We start from the raw sequence: 25211 nt of genomic DNA on the forward strand, positions 1-25211 counted from the left end.
GGTGGAGGACTGCTAAATTTGAGGTTAACATTGCTCAGCGCCTTTCTGATGTGTAAGCAATCAATTCGGCGGGCTGATTGGAGACCTTTTGGGGATGGCGCTCTTTGACCTCTTGACCTTGCCTTGACCTGTGAGCCTGGTCGTCATAAACTGCACACCAATAATACCCCCCCCCCCCCCGCCTCCCCAACACCACCCCACTCGAAGTGGTTAATGGAGTCGCTCTGCATGGTCTTCATTCTCACACATGCACACACACTCATACAGAAAATACACACCTCCCTGACCCATTAATATTGCAGAAGACCCCCACTGCAGGAGGATCAATAAGTGCCTCTTTAGTTTATAGGCAGCGAGGACGTGTTCTTAGATGCACCGTGTCTCAATGTCACTTTGATTTAGCTCAGGGGTGCAGCTTATGTGGCCGTCATATATTGGTAAAATATGATTTAAGATTGGTATGTGTGATCCATGCAGGATCTAAACCTCGTAGCTTCTTGTCATAGCACACAGCGACCACATGAGTTTCAGTGGAAACATCCAATGACCAGATGTCCCATTACTTTTGTCCATAGCGTAAGTATCCAGACACACTTCTTAATTAGCTAATTAATCAAGACGCAGTAGGCGGTCCAAATAATCCAAATAACGATACTATTGATACCGCTGTATGGGATGGATAGCGGCATGATGATAGATGATGATGATGATGATGATATTTTCCAGTTCTCCTTTGTTTATTTTCACAAATATCTGACATGATTCTGCACCACTTGTTGGTTTGTATAACTCTCTAGACCTCCACGGGAAGAAAATACCGTCATCGGAACCGGGAGCTTTTCCCCGCTGACTTCAACTCATCTTTTTCAAGGCTAGACTTTTAGAACTGTGCAATTTTGAGTGCGGCCCAGACTGAATCAATTATATCATGATTGCCAGACTGATGGCAAACACGCATGATGACGTGTGTCTGTGTTGTAGAACCGGTAACGATGGGAAGACACTTACATACCGTATACAGTCCTTCAAACTTAAGTGCAATCAAAGCCCATAACTTCAAAATCATCCCTTTAATCCTGTCAATCCTGCTTCTTGTCTATTCATTATGACTTCCTGGACGGAAAGCAAATTACACGGCATCCGATTGGTTTAATTGACACTTTTAACGAGAGACCGGCTGCCATGGGCGACATCCCGCCTGTAAAGGGTCAGAACATTTGCACCCATGTTTCCTCTCAACCTGGCAGATGAAAAAGGCATGGATGGATGCAGCCTCGTATGATACAATAATTACTGGGAGTGCCTCCAAAGCATGTTCTACTTTCCATTTGAGAGAGCTGCTGATGACAGCTTGTGAAACGAACGGCTCCTCTCGTTGATTGGGAGGATTCCTGTTGTTTCCCATCCAACGTCTTTGGTGGTTTGCTTCATTTACATTTCAGGGAAAAAGGAAGGAAAATGAGCCAGGAGAGCAAAAAAAAAAAAAAAAATAGGCTGATTGAAAAACTGGCTTGTTTGTAATGTGTTATTGATGTTTGATGTCAGGAAACAGGTTGCCATGACATGTGTGTAAAAAAAAAAAAAAGTGCAGAGTCAGCTGAAGGGTAATTTGCCCTCAGGGAGGATCATTAACACCTAATGAAGCTGACCCTTGTGCTAGATATCTATGGATGACCTTTGAACCCTACAGTGCATTACAAGTTCATAGCAAAATCTTAGAAGTCTTATCGTCATTAAGATATTGTGACATCACATCTAATTTCCTTGGAAATTACCCTTATGGAAAAAATATATATTGCAGTATATTGGCAAATATAATGCAATGTATTAGGAAATATATTTCCATATATGGGATCTTATGTTTATATTTTCCAATATATTGCAATATATGCATAGATCATATATGTGTATATATTGATACATATAAAAAATATCTTGCGATCAAGACCAAAAAAGGACTATATTTTTACATATATAAAATTGCATATAATTTGGGATATATAAGCTCATATATTATATATTTGGATTTAATATATTTCAATATATATAGAAAGCGGCAACCATTTGTATATTCTGCAATATATTGCCATATATTACATGAATATATAATATATTGTATAATATATACACAAAAATATATTATTCCATGTATTTATAATATATAATGTATTGGAAAATATAATGGAAAAATAATATATTATAATATAATACAATATTTTAAAGTAATATATTGATAAATATATTTTATTTTCGTAAGGGTAGCCACAAATGTTGTATTTTTTTATTTGATTTTATTGTGTTTGCATTGCAAAACAAGGCATTCTTTAACATTCTTTAACAACACCCAAAAAACAGTGCATTAATTTTTTTTTCATATACATTGTTAATTTTCTGGCCTTGCTGGAGGTTAGAATTGTATTATTCAGTTGACCCACATACCCTCCTTATAGACCCAAGAGTAAGTGACCTGAGGGTTTAAAAGGCACTGTAGTATAAACGCAGATAAAGACCCTTCTGAGTCCTAATTGCTTTCTTCCCTTCCATCTCCCATCCTATGTTTATCCCTCTGCAGCAAAGGGTAAATTAGATGCCACTCTGCATAACAGATGTCAGGGGAGTCGTGTCTCCTCTCCGATAGCTGTGAGTCCCTCTCGGAGGACTCACTTAGCTGGGATGGAGTTTCCCCCACTCCATGCTCCCATGGAGGAGGAAAGTCATCGGGGAGGTGATCGTCTTTCAGCAGCCTCCAGACAAGTTTGTGCGAAAATGTTGTTAATTAATCAAATGAATGCTCAGATCAGGTTTTTATGCTGCAAATTCTAATTAATCCCATGGATTAATTATACATTTGTCAACTTATTTATGATGAGTGCAATTGGCTAGGGGTGCCCTGTAAATGGGAAAAGTCAGGCCATTGTAATTTTTTGTTTTGGAATACGATTTCGGCAGACACGCAATGTTAGTATCGGTTCCCATCGATGCTCGATGTCCAGCCGTACTTACTCCCAGTTCTCACTGGCTTTCAGTAGCTCAACGTGAGCAAATATTATCAAGTCAGTAGGAGAAATATCATCCAGCGTTATTATCTCCAGTGATGCCCCTAGCAGATTGGCCTGTCATCTTCCTGTGTACTGCTAAGGAGCTGGAGCCAAGCTGCACTTAATTCCCTCATTGGAAGCAGAGATGGGAACAATAACCTATCTCATCCCTCCAGGACCTTATAGAGGACCGGATCGCGCCTCCAAGTTTCATTATTTAGCAACAGGGCACTTTATTGAAAGGCTGTAAAAAGGTCAGAGAGCTACAGTATTTCATCCCAGGCACAAAACTCTGAGATTTACAGACTCTTCCAGGGGGAAAGTGGCTGTGCAGTGAAACTCACGCACAAAAGTGTGATGAATGAGAGCAAAACAATGGGATTGACAACAATTAGATCGGATTTAAGGGCAGAGAGAAGCAGGAATTAGTCCAGCGTCCAGGTCAGACCTGAACATCAGAGGGAAACAGGAGACAAGACGTTCCCAAGAAAAATAGAAATTGTTGGCCACACACATTTTCCATCTTTCTTTTCCTTTCACTCCACGACAGGAAACACATGGGCTGAAATAGAAGATCCCGCTACTAACTACAAACAGATGTGGTCATCATGCAGAGTTTAAAAATATTAAAAAAAAAAATCACACGTGATATGGATTCACTGACAATGAAGTCGGAATTAGAATCATCTGCCACAATTATTGGATTGTTTTTCAACCATAATGAGCATCCACTTATTTGTGTCCCACTGAGCCGGTCACTGTGAGGTAGATGGACTGATACTCGCTTTGAGGTCAGACTAGAACTAGAAAGAAGCAAAAATATTTTTTTCTTTGCCGTAAATAAGCATTCTGTTGATAAAAGATGTCATTTGAATTGTGGTGAGGATCCGAATAAAGGTAGGATCGCAAAAAAGTACAGTAAGTTAATTAACTCTGGTTAACTCTGGTTAATTAACTGCCTGCTTTAAAATGTTGGTTGCGTACTATTTACAATACTGATTTACAACATTGGTTCTGTTGCTGCTGTGTTGTGCACTATGCTTATGTATTAATAAATGACCCTCATGGTCGAAAACAGCTGTGTTTTTCTTTCCACTTTCTCATGCACTCCAAATCATTAGTTTAAAAATGAATCATATATAATGACTTTTCAAATTTCAGAGGAAACAGCCTCGCTTCAATTATCACCTGCTTCCAATTAATGCCCCATCCACTTTGCAGGTTAGGTAAATAAACGCCCCGGCTATAATTAGAGCATTTACGGTATTTTCACATTACGTCATTAGTCAACGTGCAATGGGGCCAAAAGGGGCAGTGACATTTAGATCCAGCAATATAATCTTGCATGTCAACATATTTCTATATTTTTCATGTTAACTGTCACGAGGTCTGTGCTCCACTGAGTACTAGTACTAGTAGTGTTGGCCGTACTCCTACGACAGCCCCTAAAGCTGATTATACATAACGACATCCTCGAGCATAGATACTGCTGAATGTTTTTAGCAGGGGGGTCGTGAAGAAGTGAAGTCTATTTGCAATCAAAGACATTTTTCAGAAAGTTCAGACGAGTAAATCAGATAATGTAGACACAGCAGGAAGAGTCAGTTGCTGACTTAGTGTTTCCAGACGTGAATAGAAGGATTTTTTTTTTTTTTTTTTTTTAGTCAGAAGATGGTTTGTTTCTCCCTGGAGGGGAGTTGAGTGTCTAGTATTAAAAACACAATAGCGATAAATTAAAGCCAGAGTACCTTTTGGCCTAAATCATACATAGGAATATAATTGCTTGTTAGCAGCACACAATACATAAATACACAAAAAGGTGAAGGGATGCCAGAGCAGTGGTTCTTTTTTTTTGTTATGCTCCCACAGAGGGAAAAATGGTTTCGCGCCCCATCGATTTGAAAAGCAATCGAGAAATTGATCCATTTCTATATCTGTACTGTACAGACTGAAACCAGACTGCAACAAAATAGACAACAGTGAAGCATACGAGCGCATTCAAGAGTCAACTGACGTGATAGATGTAATAATTGAAATTTACAGCACAGCGTACAGTAAAATATTGATCGTGTATAACCAAAACATCACTTTTACTACCTGCCTAAAAAAAAAATCCATAGCGATCCCAATCTAATCCATACAGCCAACCATAACATCCTCCGCGTGCCATAAGGGGTCCATCTGCACCAAAAACACTTTGCCATCATTTGGATCAATGCAATGTGCAGTCTGCACTATAATCACTCCCAACAGTCAACACAACCCCACCCGATGTGGCACTTTTAGTCCCATCATTCCCAATCCAAGCGCAGGTAATATAGCACATCGTAAGCCGCACATGAACAGCAGCTGCAGGCACTGATCAATACAGGCAGCTAAAGGGAAGGAGTAATACGATATTGATGGAGCCACAATTACAAGGCTGGTACGCAGATGTATGTGATTTTGGTGTCTGCAAGCAGCCATGCATGTACTTGTATCTGAGTTAATGTCTCTCTTTTTACAACTTAAATGTATCCTTGCCTGCTTTGGCATTTTATAACACACTCTGCAGCCCCGGCATTGATCAGTCTGACATCCCTGAGGTCGACGGGAAATCAATTACATGGTGAATATGTTGTTCATATCAGCATTACACTCCGCTCTTTACCAAATTGGATCCCTAAGCAGAGTTTTGTGTTCATTTATTTTTTATTTGATAGTATTTGACTCGAACCTGAATTTAATTCAAAACACATGTAAAATAAAGACATTATTTTAAGTACAAAATAACAAATTAACAGAATAAAAAAGTTCCCTCTGCATTAAAAGGTAGAAGCTGTACCATTACACCACTAAGGGAGTGACAGGGCAGGAGTGTTCAAATTTTTTCAAAAAGCTCAGTTTGAAAAGGTGTGGTAAAACTGTTCTTTTGTGATGTCACAGAGGGACGGACTTCCTTATATGGTTCATAGTTAGGAAGCACTTTCGGTGTGTGACCGATCACAGCGGAGTCTTTGATACATTTATGCTTCTACATATTACATCTTTTTCATATGTTATGTTATGTTATGTTATGTTATGTTATGTTATGTTATGTTATGTTATGTTATGTTATGTTATGTTATGTTATGTTATGTTATGTTATGTTATGTTATGTTATGTTATGTTATGTTATGTTATGTTATGTTATGTTATGTTATGTTATGTTATGTTATGTTATGTTATGTTATGCTATGCTATGCTATGCTATGCTATGCTATGCTATGCTATGCTATGCTATGCTATGCTATGCTATGCTATGTTATGTTATGTTATGTTATGTTATGTTATGTTATGTTATGTTATGTTATGTTATGTTATGTTATGTTATGTTATGTTATGTTATGTTATCCTGGTAAAAATACTACTTTTTTTCCCCGTTAGATTTTTTGTTGTAATATTTTGAGTTTAATGTTGTAAACTTACTGCTTTTTTTGTGTGTGTGTTTTTAATTGTTGGCTGTGGGCCAATAATAAAATTATTATTATTATTATTATAAAATAATACAAATCTGGGTTTTGGATCCTCCGAGTTAGGGGTAAATTCTGCTATTTCATTTCTGTTGCATGCTGTCAATCATTACAGCAATGAAAGCTCCCTTGCGCAAAATGGGGCCCCTCATGGATGGTGGGGCCCTAAACACAGTGCAAGTTTAGCATTTAGGGAATCGCGGCCCCGATTACACTGGCACTCACTGAAGACACGTGTTTACATATTTATCAGTTTGTATTGAAAAATAATCATGTGAAAAATGTTGCATTTTTCTTGTAGCCAGAGCGAAGGAACAGAAGTCCAACTTTGGTGGTCCAGAGAATGACGTCACGGACAGTGAACGGGAAAACGACTAAGGGGTCAAAATAAATGACCGATAAAAAGAGCGGGAGGAGGCACACGCTGTAATCCAAATATAACAGATGTCTGCGTAGCGTTAATAGCACGGGCGAGCTGCCGGTGTGGTCACTATCAAGTCATGAAAAGCAGTAAAAAAGTTGGAGCATGTGTTCAACTCCCTCGCTTAGACAGTCGCAGGCCAAGTATAAGTCTGCCTCCGCCACAGACGTAAGCAATCACGAGCAGGAGCACAAGCGGTGACATGCAGGTCAAACTGTGAGGCTGAGATTGAACTTAATAGACATTACACTTGTCCTGATGGAGCTATTTAGATTCCTCTCCATGCTGTAGGTCCAACAACAGACATGTCCCCGCATTGAGACCATCTTTTAGAAGAACGTCGGCATGCCCACCCAGCGACTACTTCCACTGCCAGCTGCTGCTCTCGTGTCTTCCTCTGCTCCCGAAGTCACTTAATTAAACTTGATTGACTTTTCATAGACAAGCTTGATGGGTCGTTAAGACGCTGATGGCTAGGGGTTACACACCCAGGTGGTCCTGGAGGGGTTAAGACCTCCAAGAGAGATGTCATGTGGGTGAAATGTCAATGACAGTGACGTGGAAATGAGAAAAATGATCTGGAGCACACCTGAGAGTTTGCAGACATTTTGAAATGTGATTTGAATAAATACTTAATACATTTTTTTACATATTTATTATTTGATATGGACAAAAATGCATCCAAATGTGAACATAAGCCTTACGACAGCAGTCGCCAAAGGTCCTTCTTACTCAGGGTGTTATACACTGCCCATAATAATACCTAGTTATATATTTTATTTAAAAGGTAGAATTTTTATACCTGTATTTGAAATGTTATGAATGAATGAATGTATTTTTGCAATGGTTTGAGTGTATTGAATGGTTCAAATGCACTGATTAAATATAACCATATTGCTACAACAACTACTACTACTACTACTAATAATAATAATATTAACAATAATAATGACAGCATCACTAAAAATAAAAATAAAAATAAAAATAAAAATAAAAATAAAGATAAAGATAAAGATAAAGATAAAGATAAAGATAAAGATAAAGATAAAGATAAAGATAAAGATAAAGATAAAAATAAAAATAAAAATAAAAATAAAAATAAAAATAAAAATAAAAATAAAAATAAAAATAAAAATCATATACCTTATTAACATTACCGTACATACCCTTGATATTGGGAGATAATAATAATATGAGTGGGTTGTTGTACTGCAGCAAATTAAAAACAAATGTACACAGTATTTTTTGTGTTTTTTGTTTTTACACTTGCTAAATGACATCTCTTGAAAGTCAATTTGTGTCTATATCACTTTTTGCTCTGTTACAGTTTATTTTTCATTTAATCAAACTATTACTATTGTTTTGTACGCTTTTCAATATTTTGGTTATATTTTGGCATCACAGTAATCCCAAGTAATGGTGGACATACTGCACCAATGTTGCAATGCAATCTGGTTTCTACCAATTAAAGAGCTCCTACATTTTCTTGGACCTGACTTGGCTAACAGAAAACTTGAACGCACCACAAAGTCTAGTCCAACAGTCAAGTACCACACGCATACGCTCTCTGTGGGAACTTGTCCGCCCATTGTCCCCGGGCCCCCTTCCATTCAACTGAGCACAAATCCTCCTTCCATTTTAATCAAGAATCGAATCAGCATTCATAGTTAAAGCTCTGTTGATGTTCCTTTATCCTCAGTGGAGCCCATCTCCAGCGCATGCTGCCCACAGGCCTTCTCCCGCTACATCTCCCTGTGTGTTCCCCCTGCGTAGGAAGCTGATTGGTTAATACATGGAAGCCTGGCACCCACCATGCTTACATTCCTCTTTCTGTCATCCCCTCCCAGGCCGCTCTCCGAGTTGCCAAGGCCACGCTAATGTGTTTCAGTACATGATGGCTGTGGCTGGGACAGGGTCATAATTCGTTCCATTCCTTTTTATTAAACCCATAGCCGCATTGTTATTAGCGTGTGCTTGCCTAATGCTTTCCATATGGCATGTTAGTCGCATCCTGAGGAAGGACGACTTTTTTTTCGCTTCTGATGTCGAGAGTTTGCTTTGAGGATTGCCCAAGTGGCGTGCTTTAGGATACAGGCGTTACTTCAACACGTTAAATAATAGACTCATTATGAGCGTTTCAGCAGTGTCCCCTCCCCCATCCTGGACTCCCGTTTTAGATCACGTAGATTACAATGACAAATGACTCAGACGGCAATACAATGTACAGCCATCACAGAGAATGATCGATAGCATGCATGCAGAGCCACACTTCAGTAAACGTTGATGTCAAAAACAAGTGAATTTTGCCATTATGTGTCATCTCTGTATGGAGATTAACGAGCGTTCGGACTGGTGTGATTCATCACCCTGAATAACCACATCACCAGTTAATGTGCTAAAATATCGTTGCTATGAGACTAAGTCACTTTTTATTGAGGGATGATACTACTATATCTCATATATATTTTTCATTCATTCATTATTTTTCTACCGCTTATTCTCACGACGGTCGCGGGGGGCGCTGGAGCCTATCCCAGCTGTCTTCGGGCGAGAGGCGGGGTATATATATTTTTATTCATGATGCAGGATGTTCTTATTATTAGATTTTTCATATGCTATTTCATATGCTGTACATGTTATGTAATACCACAAAGTATGTGGAATGGAAAATGGAGAAAAAGGTAAATCAAGGTAAATCCGAATTTTAGAAATAATTTGATAATTTTTGTAGTTTTTGACTTCCTGGTCATCTGGTCAGGATGCCTCCCGGAAGTCTGGGCTTCCCTGCTTAGGCTGCTGCCCCCATAATCTGACCTCGGATAAGCAGTAGAAGATGGATGGATAGATGGAGCATTGTTGGCGTTTTTTGGAGGTTTTTTTCCCAGAAGACTTTATAGCTGCCTCCCATTACGTGTGTTCTTAGCTGCCTCTTTTATCTGTTTTTATATCTTTACAACCCACAGAAAATAGAAAGCCATGCATGTTCATGTCTGAATGATGGGAAAAATTCCCCCAAAAGTTTTCTTTTGTGGCTTATTGGCATTTTGTCACCATTTGCGGGGGTATTTAAAGGTAACCTCCAAACAGACCATCAATACTTCATTTCCAAATGAGTCACAGTTACCGCTTTTGCCTTATGGTGAAAAGCTGTGCCCATCTTTGCAGCCTTTTTAGGGACAATGCACCATTGTTCCAAGGAACAGATGCCCCAAACAAATGAAAGCTCTGTTTAATGTATCACTCAGCAGTAATTAAAGAAACGTGTTCTCTCCCTCACTTCCTTGAAGGAGAAACACTTTGAAATTGTTAAAAAACAAAACAGGAATGTCACAAGGGGTCGATTGTGGAGTTCGATATTTCTGTCAGGGCTTGTCAAAGGGGGGGGAGAAAGGATGTAAAGATTGTGTGGCGACAGCTTGATGGACTGACTTTCCTCAAGTATGCAACTTTGGGATTGTGTATGGTAAAGATGATGAATGGATCAAGTTTTCTCTTGGCATGAGAACATTTGCATTGGCTTGGTTTTTGGCCAGGAGGATGAAAATGACTGCCTGGGAGTTATTCATATGAGGAAAATAAGAATATAGGTTTGCTGTGGTATAATTTAACTAAGTACATTTACTCAAATACTCGGCTGTTATAAAAACTTTTCTGTTGATTCAACAGTAGGAAATATTCTACTTTTACCCTTGCAACTTGCGGCGATTTATATTACTGTGAGTGTCTTGAATTCATACTAAATAATAATTTACAGTCTTCAATGAACTTGCAAGAATGGCACAGTAGTCGCTAAAAGGCGTGTAACCTCAGAGTCGGTGACAGGTCACAGTCAGGTGACCTGACTGTCCGAACACAATGTCCTTGCTGTAACAGAAGACACTTAAGGAACACATTCATCCAACAAAATGCATATCGAGCAAATATGTGAAAAATGATGGAAAACCTTTTCCAGCGAGGGTCACACACTGAAAAATGAAACCATGCAAGGGACATTTTGAATATTTTGTAAAGCAACACATGTAAATAAAATGGATCTCAGCATCGTGATATGGGAGAAAAAAAATTAGTATGAACTTCCGCCTTGGCTCTTTTTCACACATTTTGGCTGTTTTTTGTCTTTCTAACTTTCCAAATAATTAAAAAAAAATTTTTGTAATATTCGGACTTAATTCCCTTAAGAATTTTACCCCCCCCCCTCTTGAAAATGAATTTTTTAAACAATTATTTTTCCTCAACATAACATCACAAGTTTATTCTCGTAACATTGCAGCTTTTTTCTCGTAATATTTCGATTTCATTCTTGTAAAGTTACAGCTGTTTTTTCCAGTCATTGTAACAACATTGTAACTATTTCCTCAATGTAATTTTCTACCTTTTTTTGTTCTTTAGTTAGTTTCTCATAATAATAATGTTTTTTTTCTTTTAATGCTGCTAAAGTATTTTCCTCATCATATATTGATTCTCGCGGTTATGACTTTATTCTTGTAAAATTGCTGCTGATGTTTCCACAGGCTCCTCCAAGCCGCACTTTGGACACCCCTGAGAGTATGTATAGTGTGAAAATAGCAGCTTTATATATAACTTTGTAGAAATGTACAGTTAGATTTCAAAATAACTAGAATAGTATCCATTTGCATGATTGAACGTTTACCCTAGATACCTAGGATAGGAAATTAGATGATTTCCAATACAAACTGTTCACATCGGGAACACTTTGTATCCCTGACGTTGGTATTTCGCCTCCAAGCTGTTGTGTTCTTCATTAGAGGGCAACCTAAAACATCTTCCCATGTAAACAACATTTGGATCATCCTCTGCGATGGCACTAGTGGTGGCCGGACGGCGAGGTTTGTGAGGCAATGCCACATTCTCCATGTAGCTCCAAGGCACGCCACAGAATGTTAAAAAGAGGGCCGTAATTGTGAAAGGCAGACAAGCAGGAAGACAGAAAACATGCCCGAGTTGGGTGTGTGGGTGGTAGTACCTGCTTTGTGTACACTGTGACATGAAAGCACGGTCACTGCGTCAAAGCGCCATTCGGTTCTTCAATGTTTCCAGGCTAGCTTTCATTTTCAGTCCACCTACTAGTTGTGTGACAAGCCTTTCCACCCTCACTATGTTAGTATAAGGATGGATGGCGATGGATGACATCACCAGCGCCGCTGTTCTTATTCATTCTGCTTTCAACAGCTCATTATTAGCATCATTGAACACTTCTTCCACATTCATGTACACACACATACTATATATATATATATTTATTCCAGCGTGCAGACCAGGAAGTGTGTATTCACTGGCTTTGAACAGACCCAGTGGAGCAGCAGCAGCAGCAATAGTCCGTCACACAGGTGGCAGAGAAATTACAGTGTACACACATACTTGCCTTTAGGAAGGCAATAAAGTCGGCACTAGCTAATGCCAACAACTGCAAAAGCTACGCTTGGATGTAAAGGTTTCGGATAAGTTTAATGATCTGAATCGATAGAATTAATGGTGCTCATACACTGTACAATACGCTTCTTTCAGGTACTGCTGCAGTTAAATCGAGTATTCTTAATTAAAAAAAGGCTTTTGTTGCGTGTGCATGTGGACAAAATCCTGTGGTTAAATACTTCAACCTGTCTATGCATCGTGACTCCTGCACCAAATAACTGCTTTGCATTACACTACATTGCGTGTGGACTTAGTGTAAACACCAGACTTCCTGATTGCAAATGGTCTCCCGGATAAATTGAGACCTGCAGTTCCGCAAAGACAAAACGCACCAGAAGGACGAGCAAATGTGCTGTAGCTCACAAAAAGGACTCAAGCTTGGCTCAGAGCTGTCATATTCCTGCCATGCCTCTAAGTAGTCACTGGTGTCTGTACTTCATCCTCTCTGATGGTGTGTTTTACACGGGGCTGTACAGATGGACCACAAATCTCCTGTGCGGTGCCACTGTGGGAAGCTAGTTGCTAAATAAAAAAACATCACAACAATCTGTAGTGATAATAACAAAATGGCCTGTTTTTATACATTTATACACAATCACTACCGATATTAAACAATTATAATATATTATTATTAGATATTGTCATGAATTAGAAGCGACATAAAAGATGGATTACAATCCTACTATAACAGAAGCATCGTTTGTACTTTGCTATGACATCTTTCTTGAATTCACGTGCGTTTCTCACCTTCTTTATCAAAATTCTAGCAGCAGTACTTCATAATATGTTTGAATATCACTCAGATATACGCAGCGTGCTGGAACGCCTCATCAGCACAAGGTGCACAGTGCTTATCATGGGGAAGAAAGAATACAAATACAGAGTTGTTTGTGTGCGTTTTATGAACACATAAACCACACACACATATAATAAGGGATTCCCTGACTGGAATCTGTCTATAGTGTCCCACCACTAAAATAACTACTATGCATTCTTTACAGAAATTATGAAAAGTATGAAAACTGTGTTACAGTGCGGATGTCTTATCTAAAACAGGAACATGTATTGTGAAAATTGTTTGTTAAAATAAATTGAATTAAATTACTTATGGAAATGTTGACGTAAATTCAATAAATGGGAACAGATAAATGCACTTACAATGAGGTGCCGCTGGATAGGTCGTCAACGTAGTGCTGAACCTGTAATGCAAAACAGCACCAGCATTAATAACGTCTGCCTACTCAACTGACATGTGAAGAAGAGGTACAGTTTAAATATAAACAATAAGACCGCATCCAACATTTATTCAACACCTGCAATGCGATTCCTGCTACCAGTCTCTCCATTTGAACTACAACGGTGCTCACGTTACTGGGAAATAATCTTTTGCATATGGTGGTGCGAGACAGCAAAGTTATACCTTCTTCGGTATTCAGACAGAAGTAATTGAATATTGGATCAAGGAATGATTGATGAGGGATTAACATTGGCTTGTGAATCAACTGGAATAAATCTTTCAACCAAAATCTTCTTACTTGATTCATCTGAAAACCCATAAAAGTGCTGCTGTGATTAATAGACAGGAAAACTGTTGACGGAAAAACTAAATGAAATTAGAATTTAAAATGACATCTTATTTTAATAGCTGGTGCAAACACAAGATCATATTCCTTATGCAGGTAAATGATTAGTGTATTTTAATATAACTACTATATTTGCCGTGTAAAGGTCCTCTGCAGATAGCCCTGGATTAGAACCCGTCAAGCCTAAAAATCAACATAAATCATCATAAATAAATATATTCTACTATTCTAAGCAACAGTGAGGATTATTCATACAGGAGAGGAACCAGGCTGTGTAAACCGCCACAGCTTTGCATTCATGCATAGATTTGTAAGACAGCATCATGCGTCAGATAAGGCTTTGTTCAGTCAAACGGACAGGAAATTGTCACATTCATCTTCGGGATAAATTCAACGCTGAGAATTAAGATTAGGATACATTATCAAGGCAGTACTGTACAGCAGGGGGGTTGGAAGCAATCTAACCTACACACATTACAGAATACAATACAATACAGAAATGTATTGTACACGAAAATGGTACAACCGGAGTTGTTTGAACGCAGCGTTTCCGGCAGTGCCTGAAGGCATCAAACAGATCTACTGAGCTAATGAAGCTAGGTTCTGAAGTTCTGGGAAACGACATTTACTTTGTAAAACGTCTTTAAAAGTATTTATTGGACTTAATAGTCTGTACTGTTGATATTCACCGGCATTATATTTGTAGTCATTAGCAAGCTATATTAGTTAGCAAAGGCGCGGTAAAATGGCCGCCATTAGCTTCATTCGCATCTCTGAGCTACATCCCAACTTTTCTCACGCTGTAAGTACAATAACGTCCTTTTTTGTACCTTTTTGGGGAACGTGGTCATATATGTAAGTGACTTTGATGAGCCGCTGTATGTTTAAAGTATAAGTCTGCTCTGCTGTGTTTGAATTGTTTGTCTGCACAATAATGTAACGCTATTGTCTTTTATAGAAAGTCGTTGGCATCGTCATAGGAAAGTCTGATATAAGGAGCTTTCCTGACAGAAAAAGTAAGTTGTAGTAAGTTATATATCCGTTCTTTTATTAAAAATGCACTCTAATTATGATAGGATCTACAGAATGTGCATTAGTGTCTCCGTCACTGTCTTGTACACTAGCGCCCTCTTCTGGAGATGGATAAACACTTGTATGTTAAATAGAGCAGCCCATCTTATTATCATTATGGTTGATGACAGAAATACAACGTGATGCTTTCAAAAAGTATGTCAAATATCACTAGTATTGCTCACTATCTAGAACATTATCTCGTTTACTTTGCATTGACTGCTCTGTCAACATTTCAGATGTTGGAACGGAGAGATTCACTTTTAGCTTCACCATCAAGGACTCTCCTGATTTCTTCATCAATGTGACAGCTTGGGGAAATGATGGCTATATCAACGGGCTCTCTGGCAGTTTCACTATTGGGGATTGTGGTGAGACCTTGCCCTCCTAAATCATCCAAAAATTTGTCACTGCATTTAAAATGCCAAATACTTTATTATTTCTCCAGTCACCATTGACAATCCATTAGTGGCCACCAAAAACCCAGACAAGGAGGACAAGTTCTGTCCAACAACACCAACGTAAGAACATACTCACACTAATGCTGATGATCTGATTGAAATGTAGTGTATTATATTTGATGACATTGTCATATCTGCTCTGTCAGGCCCTATAGGTTGATGGTGACAGAGGCTCACTCGCAGGTGTATCTGTGTGTAGACACGGGCACCATAGACAACCTGCTGCCACTGATCCACCTGCCAGTTAAGGACTCCAGGGACTTCTATTCTCTGGGAGACATAGTGGCCAACGGGCAGAGTCTGGAAGGATCATTTCTAAATATACTTGCTGCTGTGAAATCAGTAAGCTTTCTAACATGCTGTAATTTACTCAAAAAAAGGGTAAATTATGAAATAAATTCTCATTTCATGCCTCGCCTTTGGCGTTTCCAGGTTGGAGAGGCAAAACAGTTCAAGACATCCTATGGGCGCCAAGGACAAAGGCTGGAAGTGAAGCTTTTTGACGACTTGGTCTCCTCCTTCCCGCTCATCTGGTGTGTCCCACTTCTACAAGTTGCATGTTTGCGTTGGCTACTGTGTGTTGTTGTTTGACATCAAGCTGAACTGCACTAACTTCCTGACCTCTGATTCAATCACAGTTGGGAGAGAGAAGCCATTCAGCTTGTTCAGACTTTGGTAGCCAAAGGGACTGGTAGGGAAGCCACAGAATGAATCTCTATTTAACTGTTATTACCAGCTGTCACGTTCTATTAACATTCTGTCACTAAAGGCGAGCATGGCTGTTGATACTTGAGATGAAACTTTGTGTTATTTCTGAGGTAACTTATGCTTGTTTTGACTTTTGATTCCTCATTCCAAGTGCTGTTCATAGCCGATACGAAGATTAACTTTGACAGCTTCCGCAACGCAATGACCGCGTCTGTCAACTCCAAAACTGTTATCACTGTCAATCCTGGTAAGCACATTGCCAAAGCATTACATCTCACAGTGTAATTAGACCACAGAGTAACATTCATGGTATGTGGGGGGACGACTTAATACAACTGCGTTGTTTAAGTAGGGTATTTTCAGAGAATTGTGTATTGCGTGTCTGTACATGTCAATCATTGTTTGCTGTCAGACACCCAAGAGGCCAGCTTGCTGTACAGCTATGCTAAAGAGATGGTAGAATCTGGGGCACTGGAAGACGACAAGCCAGAGGATATACCAGGTAACTTATCAAGGATGTGCAACGTCTACCCTAACGTCTATCTAAATTGAATATCTAAAGTGTTGTCCCTGCAGAAGATATAAAATGGTTGATGAAATGTGAGGGATCACCGGGATCACCATGTTGTTCTAATCCTCCAGTGGAGTCCATTACTGACGTGTACACGGTTGGTCAACTGAAGCAGAAATCGCAGGAAACTGCAGAGACGTTCTCCTGTATCATATTCAGCTTCATCTCCAAGCTCGACCTGGACTCTGGCGTTTCAAAAGTCATCAAGACACGCTGGTATGTTCATCCGAGCCCACGGGATGCATCATTTGTAGGAAGAATTTCTCTTTTCCCCGTCCTCTGTCTCAGCTCCAGATGTAAGTTCCAGGTGCCCGAGGGCATGCAGTGCTGCTTTAACCAGTTATGTCCAGGGAGGGGTCAAGTCTTTTCAGCCACCACGGGCTTTGACCTGCTGCTGGACCTCACAGACCACACGGGCACCCTGCACGCCTGCAGCCTCAGAAGCCCAGTGGCTGAGACAACACTTGGCTGCACTGTTAGTACAAGAAACAGCACCACTTCTGGAAAAAAAACATACCGCATCTCTTATTTTTGCTGCAGACTGAAGAGTTTACCCGTTTGACTGACAATGAACGCACTGCAATGAAGTGGAAGATTCTTTTGGAGAGATGCAAAATATATGTGAAGGTGCAGAAGTTATTGCTTTTCTACCTTTCCAATTCAATGCAAACAAATGTTTTCTTAACTTGATGTTTTAGATCTTCCCCTCCACAAAGACAAAGAGTGGGGTCAGAGTGGTTGTCTTGGCCTGCTCACTGGCTGACCCGGGTGAGGTGAAACAGCAAATGGTGGCACTGCTGCAGCAGCCCTGAGCAGCACAGTGGAAGATCTACTACAGAGACCGTTGGGAGTGGTTGACATGCTCTACAGTATTTATTTATTTAACTTTATTTATTCACTCAGTTGTTCATCGGTTGAAATATTTCACCAGTTAAATCATCTGTTTTATAAAGTTACCTTCATCATTCGAAATCTGGTTTATTAGCATCTTATGGGATAGGCTCCCATGACCCTAGTGATGATAAGCGGCATAGAAAAAGGATGGATGGATCATACACAGATGGAGCATTTAGGGTATTGCAATAGCTGCACAGATGCTTAAGTAATGAGGGGGTGGATGACCAACAAGCTCTTTATTGAAAAGGGGGCAAATTTTTAACAGACTTTATAGAAAGCGAACACCGACAACGCCACTGGAGAGAAAAGGGCAGAGATCTGCATGCAGTATACTATATATATATATCAATATATATATATATTGAATCTGTGTTTCATTTGTAATGTAGTCAGACATCGCCACCTGCTGACCGTAAATTGAACAGGTAATTACTTGCACATTTAGTATATGAACCACAGTGGTGAACGGTCATTTGTTATATATAATACACATTATAGGGGACAATGATGTTACACGGTGCCACAATTACGTCGAGAATTTATAACCTGCTCATGCCACACTACGCTAAATCGTGGAAAATCAAGGCAGTAATGCACACTGTCAAGCGTCGGAACTTTTGTTCTTCGTTCTTGTTGCTAGAGGACTTTACAGTGACGTACTGGAGTCGGCTGCACCAATAATCAAAGGTAATAGAAACAAAACTTGTCCTTGTCAAAACTTAACTTTAGTTAATTTCCTGTATGATTTATTACATCCCATTTAGTACATTACTACACATTTAATTGTCTAACCCATGTAGCAGAGCGATACTACTATGCTAACGTTAGCCCACTAGCTGTTATTCATGTTATGCCTGTTCTAGTGTTCTGTTGAATGCTACATTAAAACGTATGTGTTGTGCTGTATGTTGTACTTACATTAAGGGCTGGCAGTGAGCAGTCAAGCATGAACGTGAATCAGGGAACCGTGGGCAGCGACCCGGTCATTTTGGCTACAGCTGGGTACGACCACACGGTCCGCTTCTGGCAGGCCCACAGCGGGATATGCACTCGGACAGTCCAACACCAGGACTCCGTATCCTTTCACTGCTTGGCACACTTCCGTTTGGCACATTCGCCTTTCATAATTGGTCTCCGGTAACTTCTTAACGTTTTCCCCAGCAAGTGAATTCACTTGAAATAACACCTGATAGGAGTATGATTGCTGCTGCAGGTTGGTTGTTTGTGTAAATGATTGCTGTGCTGTACAGCATTTAATATTCCACTCCTTTTTAAGGTTATCAGCATATCCGCATGTATGATCTGAACTCTAACAACCCCAACCCGGTGATCAACTATGACGGTGTTAGCAAGAACATCACATCTGTGGGCTTCCATGAAGATGGACGCTGGATGTACACAGGAGGAGAAGATTGCATGGCTCGTATCTGGGACCTGAGGTACAAGACTGAAAGATAATTATATATAAGTAAAAAGAGCATCATCATTTGTTTGGTCAACGATCCCGCAAAGGTCACGAAATCTACAATGTCAGAGGATCTTCCAGGTCAATGCGCCAATCAACTGCGTGTGTCTGCACCCAAACCAGGTGGAACATTCACTTCTACAGGACTGACTAACGTTTGCATTTTCATTTTCAGTAATGGCACACGTGTGTTATTTTAGGCAGAACTAATAGTCGGAGACCAGAGCGGTGTGATACATATTTGGGATCTGAAGACGGACCACAATGAACAGCTGATCCCCGAGCCAGAGGTGTCGGTCAACGCTGTTCACATCGACCCAGATGCTAGTTACATGGCGGCCGTCAACAGCTCAGTCAGTAACTCGACATATTTGTCTTCCAAATAAACTACGGCATCACCAACCAACGCCGTCCTCCTTTACAGGGAAACTGTTACGTATGGAATGTGGCTGGAGGTATAGGAGAGGAGGTGACGCAGCTTATTCCCAAAACCAAGATCCCTGCGCACAAACGCTACTCTCTGCGCTGCAAGTTTAGCCCCGATTCCACGTGAGTATCAAATACTTCATAATTGATCATGTACTAGCTTCAGCAGGCTTTGTCACAAAGAGAAAATATTGACAAGAGATGGCGCCCTCTGCTGGATTCATAACTGCAGATAGCGCCATCAAACTACTTTCTATTTAAGTTAGCATAAAATCCTGAATTATTTACAACCCAACGCTGACAAAAGAAGTGATGAATGCTCAGCCTTTGTGTCGTCTTTAGTCTGTTGGCCACCTGCTCAGCTGATCAGACCTGCAAGATCTGGAGGACGTCCAACTTCTCCCTGATGACAGAGCTGAGCATCAAGAGCAACAATCCTGGAGAGACATCTAGAGGCTGGATGTGGGACTGCGCCTTCTCTGGAGATTCGCAGTATATAGTCACAGGTAAGGTATTTCATGTACTTTTCTTAAAAGTCAAGTTACAGTCTCGTCTCTGTAGACCCAATCTTGTGTATCATCTCATCAATACGGATGTTTAAATTTGAATTTTTTTTTCACAGCTTCCTCGGACAACCTGGCTCGACTGTGGTGTGTGGAGACGGGTGAGATCAAAAGGGAGTACAGCGGCCACCAGAAGGCGGTGGTGTGCCTGGCCTTTAATGACAGTGTGCTGCCCTGAGGAGGAGGAGGAGGGTGAAGAAGAGGACTGTAAGTGGTACACGCCTCTTGGCATACAATGACCTTGGGGGGGGCTGTTTATCACCTGTAAGGCATCATGAGAAAGCCAAATCCACCTTAAGGTTCTGAGATCCATCACAGGCTATAAAAAATGTGTACTATTCTAAATAATAGTATTTATAGTACTACTACTACTATTGGGTTTCATCACTGTTGAAGAGGTGCAAGCTCCCCCATTTTTGAACTTGTTGAATACATAAACTGGTTATTTGGCGGCAATGAGACCTGACTTGACCCCAATGTGGCGTCAGAGTACAGTACATCTGTTTTGTATATTATTTTCAACATTTAAATTCTGTTCTACACATTAATTAACAATTATAGACATACAGCTTTTATTATTGGAGCACGTGACATTGCATTACAATGATTACAGGAAGTACAAATGAGGAAGGAATCCCACCAGCCTTAACGAGCGAGCTAAAAATGGGGGCCGTGGAGGACAAGGCATCATCAGTCAGGCAGGTAGTAGAAGCACATAGACATACAGATGTTGTTGGGGAAGCAGATGTCTATGCAGAAATACACCAGCCTCTGTTTGCCCGGTCCTGAGAAAGACACAAGGTTGTAGACCACCACATTGTATCTACGGAGGCATCTTGTAGATTTAGTCATTGCTATACTGCATGGCTATTTTTTAGCTGTAAGCGAGACTTTACCGTCAGCCCTCTTGGTCCAGTGGATGGGCCTGTCTCGACACAGAACCCGGAGAGGTTCCTCCAGGTTGGAGAGGTCTGTCTGGGTAGCAGCCAGAACCCCTAAGAACTCTGTGCGCCTCTGGGTCTCATTCACAGACAGCTGGAAGTGACTCTGTAGACAAGATACAAATATTAGAGACTCAAAATGTCAAAAAATAAACATACTGTTAAATCAAAGCCTCTTTTACAGCGCAGGCAGTATGTTTGCTACATCTCCTGCAGTTGTTTACCCAATAACCTAAAAAGTTAGTCACATTTTGAAGACATGACAAGCAAATATATGAGGCAACGTTACAGCAATATTCTGGCCAAATATTTAATTCTCCCTATATGGCTCATATTGCCAAAATGACATCTAATTGGATGCGGGTCGGGCTGTATTTCACTGCAAAAAGGGAAGTCTTAAAAGCTAAAAAGCCCCCCACACAGTGAGGCCATTGTGTCTGCTCCAAGACTCGGGCTCTGGCTTGCTGTGGTCTCCTGTAAGAAGATCCTGGGCTGCAGGGATCAGATGTTTTGAGGAATCCAGCAGGAGAGAAGGACTTTTAAAGAGATACTTTTGTCCTTTTGTCCGGAAAGTCTTGACTTACGGTCAACATGTTTAAAGATGGAAGGATTCCCTATTACGCTTTTCTCAATAGCCTCGTTACCTTGTGTGCCGACGCTTGAAGTAAGGCGTGAACATTCTCGTAGTCTGACGTTTCCATGGTCCGGAGGAAGCAGCTTTTCTGGATGACTGGTTGGTAACATATCACCCCCTGTGAAAAACACGTGAGAAGTCTTAGAGATACGGAGCATCTTATTCCTTTCATTCCGCTGTAGACGTACATGCTTGATGTCAAAGAGCACCGTGGATGTGAGATTCGTCCTTGACGTCACAGAAAAGGTCACAAGGCCATTTTGCTGGTCTACAACAGCTGACTGGTTGAGGAGCAGGGCCCCGCTCGGGTCTGGAGCAATGATTCGGACAGCCTGTGAGGACTAAAAGAGGTAATGATGAATATGGCGTTGAGATGGTGGACACGGTGAGACAGTTCTGATCAAACCCGTGAGTGGAGCTTGGGCAGCCCAAGATGTCCAGTCAATCCCAGAGCCAGGAGGACCAGGAGCAAGGAAGTGGAGAGGCTGATACAGATGACTTTTTTGGGGATGGAAGACGATGAGCCTCCATTCTAGAAGCACACACACACAAGCCATTGCTACACTTCCCTTTGTCAGCATGAACCAGGAAAAGACTTACCAGACAGCATCCTCCCTCCAAAGTGGCCTCTGGAAGATTCCAACATCTCACCATCCTGTGTCCCATCATGGTTCCTCATACAACTCGTCTGCTCCCTTCTCCACGCTATGGGTACCGAGGTGTGGTCATGATAGGTGCTGGACTGAGATCCGATTCACCTGGCTGGCTTCTCTCTCTTCATCTCCAGAGACCTCCCACTTCATTCCCCTTCCCCCTCCTAGTCCTAGTCCTCCTCTTCTTGTGTCTTTTACACAGATCCTGCAATTAAAGCCTCATCACAGCCCCAGCGGTAGATCTGCCACTTAGAGGTATTTGCCTTTCACACAGAACCCAGCAAAGAAGGATATGACTGCAACTGTGTGTACTTTTACACAGCAAAGCTTTACTTTGTTAGTGGCTTTTTCCTGCAGAACGGTAGGAAAAAATCAAAAAGTGTGAAAGGGGCTTCTTTAAACACAGGAACCAGCTCGCCTCGGATACTGCTGTGGAAATTCACTCTTAAATGACGAAATACAGACAAATAAATAAGGAAGTCGGATTAGAGTTCTGGTGCAGGTTGCATTCTACCAGTTTCCTTCATGCGTTTCCCCCCTTTTTTTTTTGGGACTCCACACACACTTGGCAGCCGACCCCAGCCGAGACAATAGACAAAGGCATAAAAGCAACCTCGGCATGGAAGACATCTTTCAGCAGGAAAGCGGTCATATGAAACACTCGAGCGCTGCTGCTGCTTCCGCCGCATGAAAGCAGAAGGTGACTTTACCAACACAGAACCAGCAGGGGGGAAAAGAGAGAAGACTATTTTAATAACCGTTAGGTGGACGTGCACAAACATAACACTTTGTGTTAAACCAAAGAAGACTTTCAAAAACATTTTGACTGCATCATGGTCCTGTTTGAAAGGGATGTAAATTCAGTCTCGCAAGAGCAAAGACCACATTGATGCTGGCTTCCTTTATTGGCTTGTACTTTTAGTTGCTTAAGTGGGTGGATTACATCACATGGGGGCAAGTACACTACACATATACAAGTATATGTTATCATACTGTGTGGTAATAGGCTGGCCTGTTGACTTTTTCACAATACTAGGAGTTACTTTTTTTAAAAAGCATATATGTGAGGTTATCATGTAGCAATACATTTTATTGCAGCAAAAACTAATTTAAATATTTAGATATTAAGCAAAAAATATCACTATAAAATTACTGGATTTTTTTTTTTGCTTAAGTAATTTTAAATAATATAATCATTGATATTATATTAAAAACAATGAATTGTTTTTTCTTGCTTTTCAGTGTAAAATTGGGGTTTATGTCCTCCATCACACCACAACACAGTGGTGTCTTTGTTGTGGACATAATAAATCAGTAATATGGAAGACTATGATCGGGCGAGCCAACCTCCTGTACCGCATGAGTCTTGACAGTCTCATCCTTGCAGGGCCGGAAGAAGGTCAGCGATGCTCTCCACGTAATAATCAGGCACCATCCTCTGCCTTTCGGCACAGCCGCTCCGTTGATTGGCTTCCGCCTCATCCACCGTGCTGACCCCGGTGAGGGTGAGGAGGGTCTTCAGGCCGCAGTTGGAGCCCAACATGATGTCCGTGTCCAGGCGATCGCCCACCATCAAGCAACGGCTGGGGTCTACGCCAAATTGTGAGGCCACGCAGTCGAACATGAAGCGGTTGGGTTTGCCCACCGTTGCGGCTTGGCGCTGGGCTGCGGTCTCAACAGCCTGCAGGAGACAGCCGGTACCTGGGGAAGGAAGACAAAAAATTGGGTCAATTGTCTTCAATAATCTTCAAGTCTCTGACCAGCAGAATCAACTAGATGCAGGCTGACCTCCATATTGGAATGCAAAAGCAGAAAAATCAATTCAATGTCAAATGGAATTTCCCCCTACCTGGGACAGCAGTGCCCCCCTCCAGAGGCAGCCTGGTGTCCCTGTTGGTTCCCACAAACAAACAGTCCGACCTGATGATGTACTGCAACGCTCTGTTCAGCTTCATGTAGCTGAAATGTTCATCAAACCCGACCAGCACCGCCTTCACCTCCGGATCCAGGGGTACGTTAGCCCAGTCGGTCTGCTTCCCGAAGATGTGGTCTGGTCCCAGCCCGGTCTGCTGGATCCCTACGGCCTCCAGCTCCTGCTTCATGGCGTCGCTGCCCATGAGGTACACTTTACCCTGAAGATTGCACGCCGTCTTCAGGTACATGGCGGCGCAGTACGCCGTCCCAAACACCTCCTCCTCGGCCACGTCGAAGCCCAGCGTGGACATTTTATCCACGTACATCTTCCTCGTCTTGGTGCTATTGTTGGTGACGAAAAAGACTTTCTTGCCATGTTTCTTGAGTAGTTTTATAACCTGAGGGGCGCCGGGGACGGCTTGGTCCCCTCTCCATATGACGCCGTCACAGTCGAACAGGACGCTGTCCACGGAGTCAAGCAGTTGTTGGACCAGCTGTCCGCCCAGGCGTGTGCACTTTGACCCGGACATGAGGCGGCAAGTTGAGCTTAAGTGTCAAAAATAAACACGCTATTTATTTGTGGTCACGTAATTCTCCGCCAAGTTGCTTTTCCCTACCAGGAAATCTGTCAAGCGCCAGAAACTTCCTTTGAAGTTATGACTCTAAAACTGAGTTAAAACATTCCTATAAATAAAAATGGTAATAACAGTTAAACATTTAACTGCTTCAACTGTTAAATACCTGACCTTCTAGTTGACGCTATGTCGACAGTCACTTCCGCACCGGTTTAAGGAGACAGCGCCGCTGGAGGAAGTCCCGCCCACTTTTAAAGTGACAGTTCCACTTCCGTCACAATAGATGGTCAGTAAGTGGACGCACAAATATTTAATGTTAAATAAGTCAATTGGATCTTTTCTGTAAGGTATCAAAGCTAAAACCGT

General features: G+C 41.1%; 5 protein-coding genes across 6 annotated transcripts in view; 2 read left to right on the forward strand and 3 right to left on the reverse strand.

Annotated features, from left to right (window-relative positions):
- Positions 1–18745, reverse strand: part of tex2l (testis expressed 2, like) — a 62025-nt gene extending 43280 nt beyond the window's left edge. The window contains exons 1-2 of the mRNA XM_058061494.1: positions 18593–18745; positions 13542–13582 (exon numbers count right to left, since the gene is read on the reverse strand). The gene's annotated coding sequence lies outside the window, so the exon portion shown is untranslated. The remainder of the gene's footprint in view (positions 1–13541; positions 13583–18592) is intronic.
- Positions 14347–17743, forward strand: meiob (meiosis specific with OB-fold). Its single transcript, XM_058061496.1, has 13 exons — positions 14347–14768; positions 14925–14982; positions 15277–15408; positions 15486–15558; positions 15645–15840; positions 15931–16031; positions 16137–16189; positions 16358–16453; positions 16619–16708; positions 16849–16993; positions 17066–17252; positions 17318–17404; positions 17476–17743. The coding sequence occupies exons 1-13, from the start codon at positions 14712–14714 to the stop codon at positions 17587–17589; spliced, it is 1389 nt and encodes a 462-aa protein (XP_057917479.1). The 5' UTR covers positions 14347–14711; the 3' UTR covers positions 17590–17743.
- mlst8 (MTOR associated protein, LST8 homolog (S. cerevisiae)) lies at positions 18229–24889 on the forward strand. Of its 2 annotated transcripts, none has more exons than XM_058061498.1 (10): positions 18229–18361; positions 18599–18749; positions 18836–18887; positions 18951–19113; positions 19187–19262; positions 19340–19492; positions 19564–19688; positions 19908–20071; positions 20188–20335; positions 20742–21871. In XM_058061498.1, the coding sequence occupies exons 2-9, from the start codon at positions 18621–18623 to the stop codon at positions 20304–20306; spliced, it is 981 nt and encodes a 326-aa protein (XP_057917481.1). In that variant the 5' UTR covers positions 18229–18361; positions 18599–18620; the 3' UTR covers positions 20307–20335; positions 20742–21871. The 2 variants fall into 2 exon arrangements, 1 of the variants encoding a protein (XP_057917481.1); XR_009120751.1 differs by adding an exon at positions 21886–24889 and having other exon boundaries at positions 18230–18361; positions 20188–21802.
- Positions 20693–22896, reverse strand: bricd5 (BRICHOS domain containing 5). Its single transcript, XM_058061501.1, has 6 exons — positions 22304–22896; positions 22110–22235; positions 21892–22044; positions 21714–21821; positions 21025–21175; positions 20693–20913 (listed from the first exon to the last, which is right to left on the reverse strand). The coding sequence occupies exons 1-6, from the start codon at positions 22370–22372 to the stop codon at positions 20819–20821; spliced, it is 702 nt and encodes a 233-aa protein (XP_057917484.1). The 5' UTR covers positions 22373–22896; the 3' UTR covers positions 20693–20818.
- Positions 23114–25079, reverse strand: pgp (phosphoglycolate phosphatase). Its single transcript, XM_058061499.1, has 2 exons — positions 24206–25079; positions 23114–24057 (listed from the first exon to the last, which is right to left on the reverse strand). Exons 1-2 carry the CDS (start codon positions 24798–24800, stop codon positions 23732–23734), a joined length of 921 nt encoding a protein of 306 aa, XP_057917482.1. The 5' UTR covers positions 24801–25079; the 3' UTR covers positions 23114–23731.
- Between the last annotated feature and the right edge of the window lie 132 nt (positions 25080–25211).

Source organism: Doryrhamphus excisus, chromosome 22 (genome assembly GCF_030265055.1).
Source record: "Doryrhamphus excisus isolate RoL2022-K1 chromosome 22, RoL_Dexc_1.0, whole genome shotgun sequence".
Lineage (NCBI taxonomy): Eukaryota > Metazoa > Chordata > Actinopteri > Syngnathiformes > Syngnathidae > Doryrhamphus > Doryrhamphus excisus.